Source organism: Somniosus microcephalus, chromosome 33 (assembly GCF_052327205.1).
Source record: "Somniosus microcephalus isolate GS21.2 chromosome 33, FLI_Smic_1.0, whole genome shotgun sequence".
NCBI classification, from domain to species: domain Eukaryota; kingdom Metazoa; phylum Chordata; class Chondrichthyes; order Squaliformes; family Somniosidae; genus Somniosus; species Somniosus microcephalus.
Window position 1 is genome coordinate 4,436,188 of NC_141019.1, and position 16,612 is coordinate 4,452,799.

General features: G+C 46.1%; 1 protein-coding gene and 1 long non-coding RNA gene across 7 annotated transcripts in view; one reads left to right on the plus strand and one right to left on the minus strand.

Moving 5' to 3' along the window:
- Positions 1-8,522, minus strand: part of LOC147096943 (cytoplasmic dynein 1 intermediate chain 2-like) — a 74,520-nt gene extending 65,998 nt beyond the window's left edge. For 2 of the 6 annotated variants that reach the window (XM_085972613.1, XM_085972608.1), the window contains exons 1-2: positions 4,878-4,983; positions 804-921 (exon numbers count right to left, since the gene is read on the minus strand). In XM_085972613.1, coding sequence (XP_085828739.1) covers positions 804-921; positions 4,878-4,891 — 132 coding nt within the window. In that variant the 5' untranslated portion in view covers positions 4,892-4,983. Of the gene's footprint in view, positions 1-803; positions 922-4,877; positions 4,984-5,796; positions 5,892-8,415 lie in introns of those variants that run through there. The other 4 variants (XM_085972614.1, XM_085972612.1, XM_085972610.1 and 1 more) reach the window with 3 other exon arrangements.
- LOC147096944 (uncharacterized) lies at positions 917-6,072 on the plus strand. The gene is made up of 2 exons (XR_015074447.1): positions 917-4,595; positions 5,824-6,072. It is a non-coding gene; the product is annotated as an uncharacterized LOC147096944 (long non-coding RNA).
- Positions 8,523-16,612: the final 8,090 nt, after the last annotated feature.

Here is a 16,612-nt window from a genome sequence, read left to right on the forward strand (position 1 = left end):
GCACAAACATGACAGCTGAGAATGATAGATTAGTCATTGCACAAGGAGATTTGTTTTTATAAAGAACGGAAGACTCAAATATATATGTACAATTAACTCGCAGCGAGTTGTTACGCTGTGGAATGCGCTGCTTCAAAAGGCGGTGGAAGCAGATTCAATAGTAACTTTCAAAAGGGAACTGGATAAATACTTGAAAAGGAAAAATTTGCAAGGCTCTGGGGAAAGAGCGGGGGGAGTGGGACTAATTGGAGAGCTCTTTCAAAGAGCCGGCACAGGCACAATGGGCCGAATGGCCCTTTTCTGTGCTGCATGATTCTATGAATTAGGTGGAAGAGAGTACATCTAATTCAAATATTCAAAAATAAGTTCAATGTAGGACTGCATCCTGGAGTATTCAGATAAAGGAGTCAGTGTAGCTGCAATCCCAGTTAAAAGGAGTCCAGAACATAAAGCTATTCGGATTTATTTATTGCAGTACACTGACAACCTCACTCATAGGGATCACAGGACAGGTTAGAAATAGAGAAATAACAGAAAATGCTGGAAAAACTCAGCAGGCCAGGCAACATCTTTGGAGCGAGAAATAGAGTGAACGTTTCAGGTCGAAACCCTTTGAGCACTGCTCTTGTAGAGGCAGCTCTTCCAAGGTTGGTTGTGAAATGCATCAAGGCAACATAGGGCAGCTCCACCATGTATCTGACCTGGGTATAATACCATTGCCTGCCATCTTATTAAGGACATTCACAAACATAAAGAGTGCTTGTCTGGATTGCAATAAATTGGTCAACAATACACAGACTCACATCCTTTCTTTTTTTCTCCTCCTCCTTTCTCTTCTTTTCTTCTCTGATCTGTGCTAACCGTAGCTTTTTGCGTTCCAGCTCAGCTTTGAGTTCACTCTTGTCTGCCATAGTAGGGAACCTGAAAATAAAAATAAATTCTCTCAGCTAGATAATAAACTCTGTCCCAAACTGTGTTGCAGTTAGCGGTCCTTTTAACCCAATGGTTGTAACCACTAGCTAGCGCAGCGACAGTCTTTCTTTTCCCGCACAGAGCTACTTCTGGTGCACCACAAGCATCACAGTGGTGGCAACACTCTCGTCTTCAGATCAAATGGAAACACTGAAAGATAGAATCAAATCATGAAAAACCTACATCAGAGCCCAGTACGTGTCCACTGCTGAACCCAACTACGCCTCATGTTTGCTAGAGAGGAAATAGAGAAACTAGCGAAGCTCTACACAGCTGCTGTGATTTCAGTGGGACGGAGTCATGCTCCTTCGAGTCCCAGGGCACTGACGTGGCATTTTGATACTCCCCACAAATGCTTGCTCCTATGCAAGGGAGAGTTGATCAACCGCCTCCTGACTGTGCTCAAGTGGCTTGAATGCACATTGTTTGGATTCAGACACTTTGACCGGTTAGAAAGAAAGATCTTGCATTTCTATAGCGCCTTTCATGACCTCAGGACATTCCAAAACATTTTACAGCCAATGAAGTACTTTTGAAGTGTGGTCACTGTTGTAATGTAGGGAAACACGGCAGCCAATTTGCGCACAGCAAGCTCCCACAAACAGCAACGTGATAATCACTAGATAATCTGTTTTTAGTGATGTTGGTTGAGGGATAAATATTGGCCAGGACACCGGGGAAAACTCCCCTGCTCTTCTTCGAATAGTGCCGTGGGATCTTTTACATCCACCTGAGAGAGCAGACGGGGCCTCGGTTTAATGTCTCATCCGAAAGATGGCACCTCCGACAGTGCAGCACTCCCTCAGCACTGCACTGGGAGTGTCAGCCCAGTCTCTGGTGTGGGGCCTGAACCCACAACCTTCTCACTCAGGGGAACATAGTGCAACCACTGAGCCAAGATTCAAACAGAGAAAATTATGAATTTGTTTTGCCTAAAATCAAAGGAAATTCCTGGTTATGGCCCCATCAACCTAAATTACCATTTTGATTGTGCTGGCAAGTCATCATTTAGATGCACTTCAGTCTCACAAGTGCTAAATCCCAGTTTGATTTCTGTGCTCTGCTTGAACTAGTCTTCTCTCTTGAATGTGTGTAAAAATTCAAAAGAAGTTTTGACTATTGTGTCCAATTCTGGGCACCACACTTCAGGAAGGCTGTCAAGTCTTTGGAGAATGTGCAGAGGGCATTTATTAGAATGGTACCAGGGATGAAAGACTTCAGTTCGGTGGAGAGACAGTGATAGAAGTGTTCAAAATCATGAAGCGTTCTGATAGAGTAAATAAGGAGAAACTGTTTCCAGTGGCAGAAGGGTCGGTAACCAGAGGACACAGATTTAAGGTGATTGGCAAAAAAACCAGAGGCGACGCGAGGAAAACATTTTTTTACACAGCGAATTGTTGTGATCTGGAATGCACTGCCTGAAAGGGTGATGAAGGCAGATTCAAAAGAGAATTGGATAAATACTTGAAAGGGAAAAAAAATGCAGGGCTATGGGGAAAGAGCAGGGGACAGTGGGACTAATTGGATGGCTCTACCAGAGAGCCGGCACAGGCACAATGGGCCAAAATGGTATGTTGGCCTTCGTAGCGAGGGTTTGAGTACAGGAACAAGGATGTCTTGCTGCAGTTGTACAGGGCCTTGGTGAGACCACACCTTGAGTATTGTGTGCAGTTTTGGTCACCTTATCTGAGGAAGGATGTTCTTGCCATGGAGGGAGTGCAGCGAAGATTCACCAGACTGTTACCTGGGATGGCAGGAATGACGTATGAGGAGAGATTGGGTCGATTGGGCTTGTATTCGCTAGAGTTTAGAAGAATGAGAGGGGATCTCATTGAAACTTATAAAATTCTAACAGGACTAGACAGACTAGATGCAGGAAGGATGTTCCCGATGGCGGGGGAGTCCAGAACCAGGGGTCACAGTCTATGGATAAGGGGTAAGCCATTTAGGACAGAGATGAGGAGGAATTTCTTCACCCAGAGAGTGGTGAACCTGTGGAATTCTCTACCACAAAAGGCAGTGGAGGCCAATTCATTAAATATATTCAAGAAGGAGTTAGATATATTTCTTAAAACTAAAGGGATCAAGGGATATGGGGAGAAGGCAGGGACAGGGTACTGAATTTGGATGATCAGCCATGATCTCATTGAATGGCGGAGCAGGCTCGAGGGGCCGAATGGCCTCCTTCTGTACTGTATGATTCTATGACACATTTACTGAATCAGTTTGAGTTGGACTTGGTCGTTTGGTATGAGTCACTGCCAGACTTATTTGTAATGAGCACGCCTCTATTGATACATTGTTGTATTTTACTTTATTTCTGGCTCCATTTCCCTGAACGTATTTGTCTATTCTATTACTTATGCATTTTTCATTCTTTGATACCCTGAAAAAAATAAAGATTGTTTCAATTACTGTTTTACAAAATGAATTAGTTATAAAGCCCAATGAGAGGTTCATTAGCGCACAGGAAACTGTAACTGACTTTGGGCATTAGAACAGAACCAGCTCAATGACAGCCTACAATTCAAGTCTCAGCAATGTCCACTGAAAGCCCAACTGGCCCACTCACGTCACACAATATATATAATGACAAATCTGGACATAGATTATATAGCATTTTTTTCTTAAAAAGATATCAGTGATTTTCATAAACAAACACAAAGGAAGAATATTACAGTATACCTTGTATCATACAAGTTTCAGAAATAATTCCACATATATAAATTCACACATTAAATTCACTTTTGCCTGAACAACAATTCAGCCAGAACCAGGGGTTCGGAGCATGCAGGACGAGGCAATGCACGATAAGGGAAGGTAGCAAAAGTAATAAACAGATTGGGACCACATCCTCTTTGATTGTAGAATTCATTTTTGACTTCACCATTCTGAGTTTAACAGTTAGTCCTAAAAATACATTCTGTATTTCACTGAGAGAAATTACATGAAAAGTGCGACGCACTTGTGAGCCGTGTATATCACGGGGAAAGTAATCTACGCCGATGCATTACTGACTTTAAAGAAAAAAATCCGAAGACTATAGAATGAATATGTCAACACACCCTTCTATTTACAGGCTGTTTGCTGCAATATCGACACACCCTTTCCTTCCAGACTAACTGTTTTGACAGGAGTTGAAAGCCTTGTTAAGATTACATGCAAACTTGAAGTCTATCAAATAAGTGAGGCATCACTCACTGCTGGTTAAAATGGACTATTTTAGATTTGAGAAGATGTCTGTGGTGTAAAAAAAACACAAAACATTGCTTTGGCCAAAAGATAAGGAACAATTTTCAAACCCCAAATCCCACTTGTTTATTTTTCAGATTCCATCTTTTAGTTTTGTGTACAGCTGTTATACAGTGATTTTTTGCACCAATCTGATATATTAAATTTGATATGTTCCGCACTCTCTATTTGAGCATCGCTAGTCTGTGACATAGCCATGCTTGCAGCTGCACATTTCTACCATTAGGAGCTTATGAAGCCCTTCGAGAAGCTGAGAGATCTCCATACCTACACCTACAACATTCCAATACACCCAGAGGGAAATCGCTTCCCGATTTATTGTGAGCAAAGCCACAGGAGATTCACGCAGCAGCCATCTTTGATAGAACAAGGTTGGTTACACAATTAAAGCACATCAGACTTCAACGTTACAGTACCCTGCCTAAAGCTTGTGTTGCAAATGACTTAAGCAAAAGATCGCAAGATAATCAATCCCTATTGCCTCATCAGCAATTGATGGGCAGGCAGGGCAGGGGCATGAATGGATAAAGAGAGAAAGGGAAGCAGTTGGGATTGATTGCGATTTTTTTGTTGAAAATTGGAGTGACAAAAGGCCACTACAGCACTTCATATGATGCCTCTAACATACCCCCTCAAAAAACCACATCACTTACAACCGCACGCTCATTCTGGGAAGTGTAGCAGCCACATCATGTAGGTATAACACTTCATTCAATAGCCGTCATATCTTGATTTTCCTCATTCATGGAATGTGAATCCACACCTCCCCACTGACTATCCTCAGATCCTGGGCATCTGCCCTACGCCAACTGTAGTCCATTATGAATAATAATTAAAAATGATAACCTTAACTGAACTGAATTGCTGTAGCCGGACAGCCCATTTTGCCATGGGTATGGCAAAGGTTTTTAAACATCTCGTGCTTCACATCCCCCCTACTGTAAATGAACTGAGCTGAATAGACGCCTAGTGCTTCCCAACTGCGTTTTCAGTCAAGACTGCAGTGTACAAATCAATGAGTAATCTATTTACTCCACACCCTCTTTCAATTTGTGCATGCTCTGGTGCCAAGTCAGTCTTGTAATGAAGATGTCCTGCAGACTCAGCAAGAAATGGACTGAGTAGAACACTTCAGGAGAAAGATATTGCAGTGATGGTGTATCCTTAAGTATTTGCACAACCCCCCTCCCCGCCAATAAAACCACGGGTCTCTTGATTTAAGGTTGCCATCTTCATATCAATTTTCAGTCTGGGTGCTGGACTATGGCACTTGTGTGCTGTCATAATTCCTGGCAACCCTATCTCTCTCCACCCACCCCACTGAAAGCACCGAGGAACAGGCAGACAACAGAAATGTAATGCTTCAGCACACAAAACTCAGAAATGACTTGGAGCTGGTGACTTCAGTTCAGATGCCAGTTAATATGTGATACTTTAAAACAAATTTAAGTTACAACGTTTTTTTAAAAACATGATGGGGATTTTGTTTACAAATACAGGAGAATAAGTACATATGAATTTTTAAGAACATTAGGCCTAATTGCCTGTCTCTTTTTCACAAATTATACCCACCTTAACATATTTCTCAATCCCTTGCAGGGCTTTATCGTGTATTCGTCTAAAGAACCCTCTGCTAGAGATGAGCTGGTGGCACAATACGTTGGTGTAACAAGCGGACAGTTGGATATGGGTCACCCCTTCAATCTCAGCTGTGCTGATGTACCCATTACAAAACAGCATCAGCAAAAACCCAAGACGTAGTTATCTACCCAACCTCTCAGCTGGGAGAAAGCACATGACACAAGGAGCGCAGAAGCGGACAAATAAAATAAGAAATGCTAAAGTTCACTCAAGCAAATCTTATTTAACTACAACAATACCACTGCATAGGATACAAGTGAATCCTTCCCTGCAGATGTTGTAAAAAAATAACTGCTCACAGGGTTACATCTTCTTAAAGGAACACTGTCTTAATGCAGCACTGCTGACAACAGACACGCTGATGCTGCAATTCTAGAACAAACGGACACTCCTGCCAAATAAAATATGCGGACTGCAATATCACAGACTAAGGCATCCTATCTTATGTAGTGCCCATAGATGTTAAGTTTGGAAAGATTTTGTACTCAAAAAGTACTGACATCCCTCAATTAGCAATGGAGGGCACGCCAGGGACTTGAGCACATAATCCAGGCTGACACCCCAGTGCAGTGCTGAGGGAGTGCTGCACTGTCGCAGGTGCCTATTTCAGAGGAGACGTTAAATCGAGGCCCCCGTCTGCTCTCTCAGGTGGCCGTTAAAGATCCCGCGGCACTATTTCAAAAAAAGAGCAGGGGGAGCTCTCCCCGGTGTCCTGGCCAATGTTTATCCCTCAACCAACATCACTAAAACCGATTATCTGGTCATTATCACATTGCTGTTTGCTGCACTCAAATTGTCTGCCGTGTTTCCTACATTACAACAGCGACTACACTTTAAAAAGTATTTCATTGGCCGTAAAGTGCTTTGAGACATCCTCAGATCGTGAAAGGCGCGATAGAAATGCAAGTTTCTTTTATATCTTTTGCACCCAGTGCCAGCAACAAACACACGCAGGTAAAATATAACGTGCCCCGACAACAAAAAGCATTAATCCAAACCTCAGACAAACACTCCCTATTGCACCAGTGTAAATTTCTCCATTATCAGTCATCCAAAAGGTATTTAAGTGAAATTGCCAAGTATTGAACTAGATGCTAAGCCTAGAAAGCCCATTTCAGTTAGACCCTTACAGTCAGGAAAGGCAGCGGGAGATTGATTGATTGATTCATCCCATCAGCCTAGACTGGCTTGAAATCCCGGACCCAGGTGCCAAAAGGACAATGTAACACAACATTCGAAAATGACCAAATGTCACATTCAATCACTGTAGCTATTTTGTACAACTCTCCCAAGCTCAGAGCAGTGGTTTGATGGATGTGGAGATTATAGAATAAGAGAAACACAAAAACAGACCATTCAGCCCATGAAATCTGCACTGGTGTTCACCTCCATATAAACCACCTAGTCTAATCTCTATCTCTTCATCGATCCCCACGCCCTTTAACATTCCCTTTTTCAGACAACGAATTCCCATTTTAAAAAAATTTACGGACTCTACTTTGAACAGTGGTTTGTTTACAGAGAATTTCACATTTTAACCACTTTGTGTGTGAAGAATTGTGTCCGAACTTCCCCTTTAATTCTTTTATGATCCGTGCCATTGTTATCATGTCTACACCAACAGAAGCACACCTCCTCCCAATGTCTGGCTTTCTTGAAATTCGATAGCAATGTAGAAACCCTCATTCGTAAATCGAGTATTTTGAAATGTTTCTGAAATTGCTTCGTTTTTTAGTACACATTCAATTAAAAGAACAGAATTTATTATTCTAGGAGGTTTGATCGGAGACTATTTTTGATGGTTCAGGGGGAGTGGCAGTGGGGTGGAATGGGAAGATGTAGGTCCAATCCTCCACAGCATCTCCAGGGCAAAAAGCAGAGTAGCTTTAAAAAGGACCTCGCATCTCATCTCCTGAGCTACCAACCGAAAGGTGGAAGGCTGGAGGTGGGCCAGCCATTTCCTCGTCATCAGGACAAGAAAGGCATCCAGACAGACTGAAAAACCAATAATTATCTGTTCCTCGTATTTTAGACCCACTGCAAACCTCAGGCGAGCAGAATACCGCATCCCCACCCTTTCACAATGTATTTTTCCCACCCACACACATTTGGGATGACAAGCCTGCAGGAGGCAGAAGCGTCAACCTCGCTGGGAACCGAAACGTCCGTGATTGACATCGCCGTGCGCCAATCAGCGACTGCGCTTTAAAATCCCACCCACGGAAGAACCAATCGGTGCAGAGAGGGGGCGTTGCGGAATGGCACTTCAAGGTAGATGGACGGCACCATCGCCAGTTATCACTTCAAATCGGAATTAGTAAACGTCGGATTGAAAATAACCTTTCAGAACAGCCCTTTTCTGTGAAAGTTAATCTAGATTTCAGATTTCCAACCGCTGTCGTTGATTTTTTTTTAAACGGAAAGAATTCACTGAAATCCTCCCAAACGCTAACGCCGCGTTTTCTTCATAATAACTGACGTTTTATTGAAACTTTTTTTTCCCCCTCAGGTTATTATTTTTTTCCAATAATGAATTGAAAGACAACTAACCTTTGCTTCTAACATATATATGTGTGTGTGAGCGGAAGATGCTTCTGCGGCTCGCGGCTGCACCGGCGACAACACAGCAGAGGTGATGTCATCCCACAATGCATTGCGCAGGGAGGATCGTCCCCACGCTGCTGCTGTTATGCAAATTTATTATTATGCAACTTATTATTGTAAATGTATTATGCAATTTATTGCAAATTTCTTATGCAACTCATGCAAATGTCTTATGATGCAACTTATTATGCAAATGCCTCATTATGCAAGCAAATTTATTATGATGCAAGATAATTTACTATTATTCCACTTATGCAAATTTCTTATGCAGCTTATTCACATTTCTTATTGTGCAAATTTATTACTGTGCGACTTATGCAAATTTATTGTGCAACTTAATTCAAATTTCTTATTGGGCAACTTGTTATGCAAATTTCATTTGCATCCAAATCCCAGAGGTCCCACTTCTACTTGCGTCTCCAGCATAAAAAAAACCAAACCAAGCACTAGGGTTTATTTGCAGAGGGATTGATTTGAAAAGTAGAGAAGTTATGCTCAACTTGTATCGAACCTTGGTTAGTCCATACTTGGAGTACTGCATACAATTTATATTATAAAAAGGATATAGAGGCACTTGAGAGGGTGCAAAAAAAGATTTACAAGGATGATACCAGAACTGAGTGGTTATACCTATCAGGAAAGGATGAACAGGCTGGGGCTCTTTTCTCTTGAAAAAAGGCTGAGGGGTGACCTAATAGAAGTCTTTAAGATTATGAAAGGTTTTGATAGATTGGATACAGAGAGAGTGTTTCCACTTATGGGGAAGAGCATAACTAGAGGCCATCAATATAAGATAGTCACCAAGAAATCCAATAGGGAATTCAGAAGAAACTTCTTTACCCAGAGAGTGGTGAGAATGTGGAACTCGCTACCACAGGGAGTGGTTGAGGTGAATAATATAGATACATTTAATGGGAGGTTAGACAAGCATCTGAGGGAGGAGGGAATAGAGGGTTATGCTGATAGATTTAGATGAGGAAAGACGGGAGGAGGCTCGAGTGGAGCATAAACACCGGCATGGACTGGCTGGGCCGAATGGCCTTTCTGTGCTGTATATCCTGTGACTTTGTCTGTTTATGTGACTTTAGACCTGTCTGTCAAGCCTTGCTTATTACTCTTTTTTTGCTATAGGCTGTACTGATGCAGGCCTGTCTCATGAATGAAACCCACACAGTCTTTGTGCTCCCATCCTCCAGCATCCATAAACAGCAGCTAGAGTTGCCAAGTCTGGTTGGAGGCATTCCTGGAGATGTGAGCACGTGATAGATCAGAGTATTTTCTAAATGGTGAAAAGCTAGGAACTGTGGCGGAGCCGAGAGATTGAGGGGCCCAAGTACAGAAATCAACTTCTGCTGTCACAGACTCTTCAGTTTATTTAATTTCCTGAAGGAAGGGATTGGCCATAAACAAAACTTGCAAAAGAATTCTGTTAAACAGCAACAAAACTCCAGGACATCAATTTAACATCAGAACTAAGATCATTCAACTCCTGATTGGTTGTTTGTCACAGATGACATTTGCATGGTCCCAGCATGACCAGAACCACAGACGGGGAGGGTGCGGGGGAGGCCGAAAACGGCCAAAGAACCCGGCAAGGCGGGGATGCGGCGGTTCTGCCAAATTTAACGGCATTTTTTCTTCTGTTTCTTGCCCGGCTGTCAATTGGACGAGCTGCTGGGCGGGAAAGCCAGTGGCAGGAGTCTGCAGCTGGGGACCCTTGGGTATGGTCGCTGGCAATTGCGGGGGGAGGGTAAGGAGAGGCATTGGGGCTTGAAGTGGGGCAGGTCATGCCACAATCGCGGCATAGAGAGCGAGACATCAGGGTTTGGGGGTAGGTGGGCGATCATGGCACTCCTGCTCCTCCTGGCCCACTAGGAGTACTGTAAAAAGCACTCACCTTGTGGAGCCGACAGCTCCCGCCTCCCTTCTCCCTTTCACTGTCGGGTTTCCCGATCCCTGGAATCCCGCGCAGCAACTACAATGAAGTGTTCCCTCCTTTCCACGGCGGGACAGTTAGATGCCTGTCAACCCTCTGCTGTAAAAACAACGGGTGTGTATGTGGCGGGTTGGGGATGCATTCCCCGTTTTTTCTTTTTAACCTCCCCGCCCACCCCGGATCCTCTCCCACGGGTCGGGGGGGGGGTGCGGGAGATTAATATCGAGGCCATAGTATTCGATACAATTTTTGATCTTTCATTTACAATCTCATCCTTATAACTGTCCGTCCAGTTCACATAACCTTTTCACAGAATGAGTGATTTTTGAAGAGCAGAGACTGTTGTTTCATGGGTAAACTGCATTTGTTCAGACTACTCCAGGATTGTAGTTACCTCCTTAAATTCTTGTAGATTTGTGAGATTTAATGAATTGGCCTCAACCGCCTTCTGTGGCAGAGAATTCCACAGGTTCACCACTCTCTGGGTGAAGAAATTCCTCCTCATTTCAGTCCTAAATGGCTTACCCCTTATCCTTAGACTGTGACCCCTGGTTCTGGACTCCCCGACCATCGGGAACATCCTTCCAGCATCTAGTCTGTCCAGGCCTGACAGAATTTTATAGGTTTCGATGAGATCCCCTCTCAATCTTCTAAACTCCAGTGAGTATAAGCCCAATCGACACAATCTCTCCTCATACGTCATTCCTGCCATCCCAGGTATCAGCCTGGTGAATCTTCGCTGCACTCCCTCCATGGCAAGAACGTCCTTCCTCAGGTAAGGTGACCAAAACTGCACACAATACTCAAGGTGCGGTCTCACCAAGGCCCTGTACAACTGTAGCAAGACATCCTTGTTCCTGTACTCGAACCCTCTTGCTACGAAGGCCAACATACCATTTGCCTTCTTAACCGCCTGCTGCACCTGCATGTTTACCTTCAGTGACTGGTGCACAAGGACACCCAGGTCTCTTTGCACTTCCCCTTCTCCCAATCTATTCCCAATGCCATTCAAATAATAATCTGCCTTCCTGTTTTTGCCACCAAAGTGGATAACCTCACATTTATCCACATTATAGTGCATTTGCCATGTTTCTGCCCAATCACCCAACCTGTCCAAATCGTACTGGAGTTTCCCGACATCCTCCTCGCAGCTTACCCTCCCGCCCAGCTTTGTGTCGTCTGCAAATTTGGAGATATTACATCCAATTCCCTCGTCCAGATCATTAATATATATTGTGAACAGCTGGGGTCCTAGGACCGATCCTTGCGGTACCCCACTAGTCACTGCCTGCCACTCGGAAAACTACCCGTTTATTCCAACTCTTTGCTTTCTGTCCGCCAACCAGTTCTCTATCCAAGTCAATACCTTGCCCCCAATCCCATGTGCCTTAATTTTGCACGCTAATCTCTTGTGTGGGACCTTATCGAAAGCCTTCTGAAAGTCCAAATACACCACATCCACTGGTTCCCCCTTATCTATTTTACCAGTTACATCCTCAAAAAATTCCAGTAGATTAGTCAAGCATGATTTACCTTTTGTAAATCCATGTTGACTTTGTCCGATCCTGTCACTGCTTTCCAAGTGCTCTGCTATTACATCTTTTATAATAGACTCTAGCATTTTCCCCACTACCGATGTCAGGCTTACCGGTCTGTAATTCCCCGCTTTTTCTCTGCCACCTTTTTTGAATAGTGGGGTAACATTAGCTACCCTCCAATCCATGGGTACCATTCCAGAGTCTATCGAGTTCTGGAAGATGATCAGTAATGCATCTACTATCTCTAGGGCCACTTCCTTAAGTACCCTGGGATGTAGACCATCAAGCCCTGGGGATTTATCGGCCTTCAGTCCCATCAATTTTCCTAACACCATTTTCCTACAAATACTGATTTCTTTCAGTTCCTCGCTTTCATCAGACCCTATGTTCCCCGGCATCTCTGGGAGGTTATTTGTGTCCTCTTTTGTGAAGACAGAACCAAAGTATGCATTTAGTTGGTCTGCCATTTCCTTGTTTCCCATTATAAATTCCCCTGATTCTGACTGTAAGGGACCTACGCTTGACTTCACTAATCTTTTTCTCTTCACATATCTATAAAAGCTTTTTACAGTCAGTTTTTATGTTCCCTGATAGCTTACTCTCATATTCTATTTTCCCTTTCTTAATTAATCCCTTTGTCCTCCTTTGTTGACTCCTAAACTGCTCCCAATCCTCAGGATTATTGCTTTTTCTAGCCAATTTATATGTCCTCTCCTTGGATCTTATGCTATCCCTAATTTCCCTTGTTAGCCACGGTTGAGTCACCTTTTTTGTTTTATTTTTACGCCAAACTGGGATGAACAAATTCTGTAGCTCATCCATTTGGTCTTTGAATGTTTGCCATTGCCTATCCACCATCAACCCTTTGAGCGCCATTCCCCACTCAATCCTACCCAACTCACTCCTCAGACCATCGTAGTTTCCTTTATTTAAATTGAGGACCCTTGTCTCTGAGTCAACTACTTCATTCTCCATCTTAATGAAGAATTCGATCATATTATGATCGCTCCGACCCAAGGAGCCTCGTACAACAAGATTGCTAATTAATCCTTTCTCGTTGCATAATACCCAGTCTAAGATGGCCTGATCTCTGGTTGGTTCCTCGACATATTGGTCCAGGAAACCATCCCGTAAACACTCCAGGAATTCCTTCTCTACAGTATTGTTACTAATTTGGTTGGCCCAATCTATATGTAGATTAAAGTCACCCATGATGACTGCTGTGCCCTTATTGCATGCTTCTTTAATTTCCCTTTTAATGCCCTCCCCAACCTCCACCTTACTGTTTGGAGGTCTATATACCACTCCCACTAATGTTTTTTTCCCCTTAGTATTTCTCAATTCTACCCATACAGATTCCACATCATCAGAGCTAATATCCTTCATTACAATTGTATTAATCCCTTCTTTAACCAGTAATGCTACCCCACCTCCCTTTCCTTTTTGCCTATCTTTCCTGAATATCGAATACCCCTGGATGTTGAGTTCCCAGTCTTGGCCATCCTTGAGCCACGTTTCTGTAATCCCAACCAAATCATATTCGTTTACCTCTATTTGTGCAGCCAATTCATCCACCTTATTACAAATGCTCCTCGCATTAAGACACAAAGCCTTCAGGCTTGTTTTTTTAATGCTCTTAGACCTATTAGAATTATTATTTACTGTGGCCACGTTTGATTTAAACCGTTGATTTCTCTGACTGCCACGTTTGTTTTTCTCCTTCCTATCTTTTGCTTTTATCCCTGTTTTCCTTTCCTCTGCCTCCCTGCTCAGGTTCCCAACCCCCTGCCATTTTAGTTTAAACCCCCCCGAACAGTGCTAGCAAACCTCCCCGCAAGGATATTTGTCCCGCTCTGGTTCAGGTGCAACCCGTCCGACTTGTACAAGTCCCACCTTTCCCAGAAGCAGGCCCAGTGATCCAGGAAACGAAAGCCCTCCCTCCTGCACCAACTCTTAAGCCACGCATTCATCTGCTCTATCCTCCTATTCCTATACTCACTAGCACGTGGCACCGGGAGTAATCCAGAGATTACAACCTTTGAGGTCCTGCTCTTTAATCTGCTACCTAGCTCCCTAAATTCTTGTTGCAGGACCCCATCCCTCTTCCTACCTATGTCGTTGGTCCCAATGTGAACCACGACCTCTGCCTGTTCACCCTCCCCCTTCAGAATGCCCTGCAGCCGTTCAGTGACATCCTTGACCCTGGCACCAGGGAGGCAACAAACCATCCTGGAGGCAACAAACCATCCTGGAGTCACGTCTACGGCCACAGAACCGTCTATCTGTTCCCCTTACGATAGAATCCCCTACCACTATTGCTCTCCCACTCTTTTTCCTCCCTTCCTGAGCAGCAGCAACACCCCCGGTGCTAGGAAGTTGGCTGCTGCTGCCTTCCTCTGGTGAGTCATCCCCCTCAACAGTATCCAAATTGGTATACCTGTTTGAAAGGGGGATGGCCACAGGGGTCCCCTGCACTACCTGCCTGCTTCTACTGCTCCGCCTGGTGGTCACCCATTTCCCTTCTGCCTGTGCATCCCTACCCTGCGGTGTGACCAACTCACTATACGTGTTATCCACGACCCTCTCAGCATCGTGAATGCTCCACAACCCATCCATCCGCAGCTCCAGCGCCTCAATACGGCCCGTTAGTAGCTGCAGCTGGATGCATTTCTGGCACATGTGGTCATCAGGGACACCGGCAGCGTCCCTGAATTCCGACATAGAGCAAGAGGAGCATAACACGGGGCTGGGCTCTCCTGGCATGACTTAACCCTTTAATTAATTTAAATTAATTCAATACCACCAGTTAAAGATATACTCTAGGGCGCTTATTTACCAACTGTCCCCACTACACCACAGAGACCCAAGAAAATATAAACCGCAGAATTTACGCTTGTAATAAAAGAAATACTCACCAACCAATCACTTACCTGCTTCCTGGTGACGTCACACTTGGATTACTTTTTACCTCTCTCCTCTGCTGTTGAATTGGTCCAAGCTCTCTGGTCGGGCCTCGCTGAATGCGCCGGTTTTATCTCCCGCCAGTCGCGCTGCTGCTCTCTCCCAGGTCCAAGCTCTCTGGTCGGGCCTCGCTGAATCCGCCGGTTTTATCTCCCGCCGGTCGCGCTGCTGCTCTCTCCCAGGTCCAAGCTCTCTGGTCGGGCCTCGCTGAATCCGCCGGTTTTATCTCCCGCCGGCCGCGCTGCTGCTCTCTCCCAGGTCCAAGCTCTCTGGTCGGGCCTCGCTGAATCCGCCGGTTTTATCTCCCGCCGGCCGCGCTGCTGCTCTCTCCCAGGTCCAAGCTCTCTCGTCGGGCCTCGCTGAATCCGCCGGTTTTATCTCCCGCCGGCTGCGCTGCTGCTCTCTCCCAGGTCCAAGCTCTCTGGTCGGGCCTCGCTGAATCCGCCGGTTTTATCTCCCGCCGGTCGCGCTGCTGCTCTCTCCCAGGTCCAAGCTCTCTGGTCGGGCCTCGCTGAATCCGCCGGTTTTATCTCCCGCCGGTCGCGCTGCTGCTCTCTCCCAGGTCCAAGCTCTCTGGTCGGGCCTCGCTGAATCCGCCGGTTTTATCTCCCGCCGGTCGCGCTGCTGCTCTCTCCCAGGTCCAAGCTCTCTGGTCGGGCCTCGCTGAATCCGCCGGTTTTAACTCCCGCCGGTCGCGCTGCTGCTCTCTCCCAGGTCCAAGCTCTCTGGTCGGGCCTCGCTGAATCCGCCGGTTTTATCTCCCGCCGGTCGCGCTGCTGCTCTCTCCCAGGTCCAAGCTCTCTGGTCGGGCCTCGCTGAATCCGCCGGTTTTATCTCCCGCCGGCCGCGCTGCTGCTCTCTCCCAGGTCCAAGCTCTCTGGTCGGGCCTCGCTGAATCCGCCGGTTTTATCTCCCGCCGGCCGCGCTGCTGCTCTCTCCCAGGTCCAAGCTCCCTGGTCGGGCCTCGCTGAATCCGCCGGTTTTAACTCCCGCCGGTCGCGCTGCTGCTCTCTCCCAGGTCCAAGCTCCCTGGTCGGGCCTCGCTGAATCCGCCGGTTTTAACTCCCGCCGGTCGCGCTGCTGCTCTCTCCCAGTTCCAAGCTCTCTGGTCGGGCCTCGCTGAATCCGCCGGTTTTATCTCCCGCCGGTCGCGCTGCTGCTCTCTCCCAGGTCCAAGCTCTCTGGTCGGGCCTCGCTGAATCCGCCGGTTTTAACTCCCGCCGGTCGCGCTGCTGCTCTCTCCCAGTTCCAAGCTCTCTGGTCGGGCCTCGCTGAATCCGCCGGTTTTATCTCCCGCCGGTCGCGCTGCTGCTCTCTCCCAGGTCCAAGCTCTCTGGTCGGGCCTCGCTGAATCCGCCGGTTTTATCTCCCGCCGGTCGCGCTGCTGCTCTCTCCCAGGTCCAAGCTCTCTGGTCGGGCCTCGCTGAATCCGCCGGTTTTATCTCCCGCCGGTCGCGCTGCTGCTCTCTCCCAGGTCCAAGCTCTCTGGTCGGGCCTCGCTGAATCCGCCGGTTTTATCTCCCGCCGGTCGCGCTGCTGCTCTCTCCCAGGTCCAAGCTCTCTGGTCGGGCCTCGCTGAATCTGCCGGTTTTATCTCCCGCCGGTCGCGCTGCTGCTCTCTCCCAGGTCCAAGCTCTCTGGTCGGGCCTCGCTGAATCCGCCGGTTTTATCTCCCGCCGGTCGCGCTGCTGCTCTCTCCCAGGTCCAA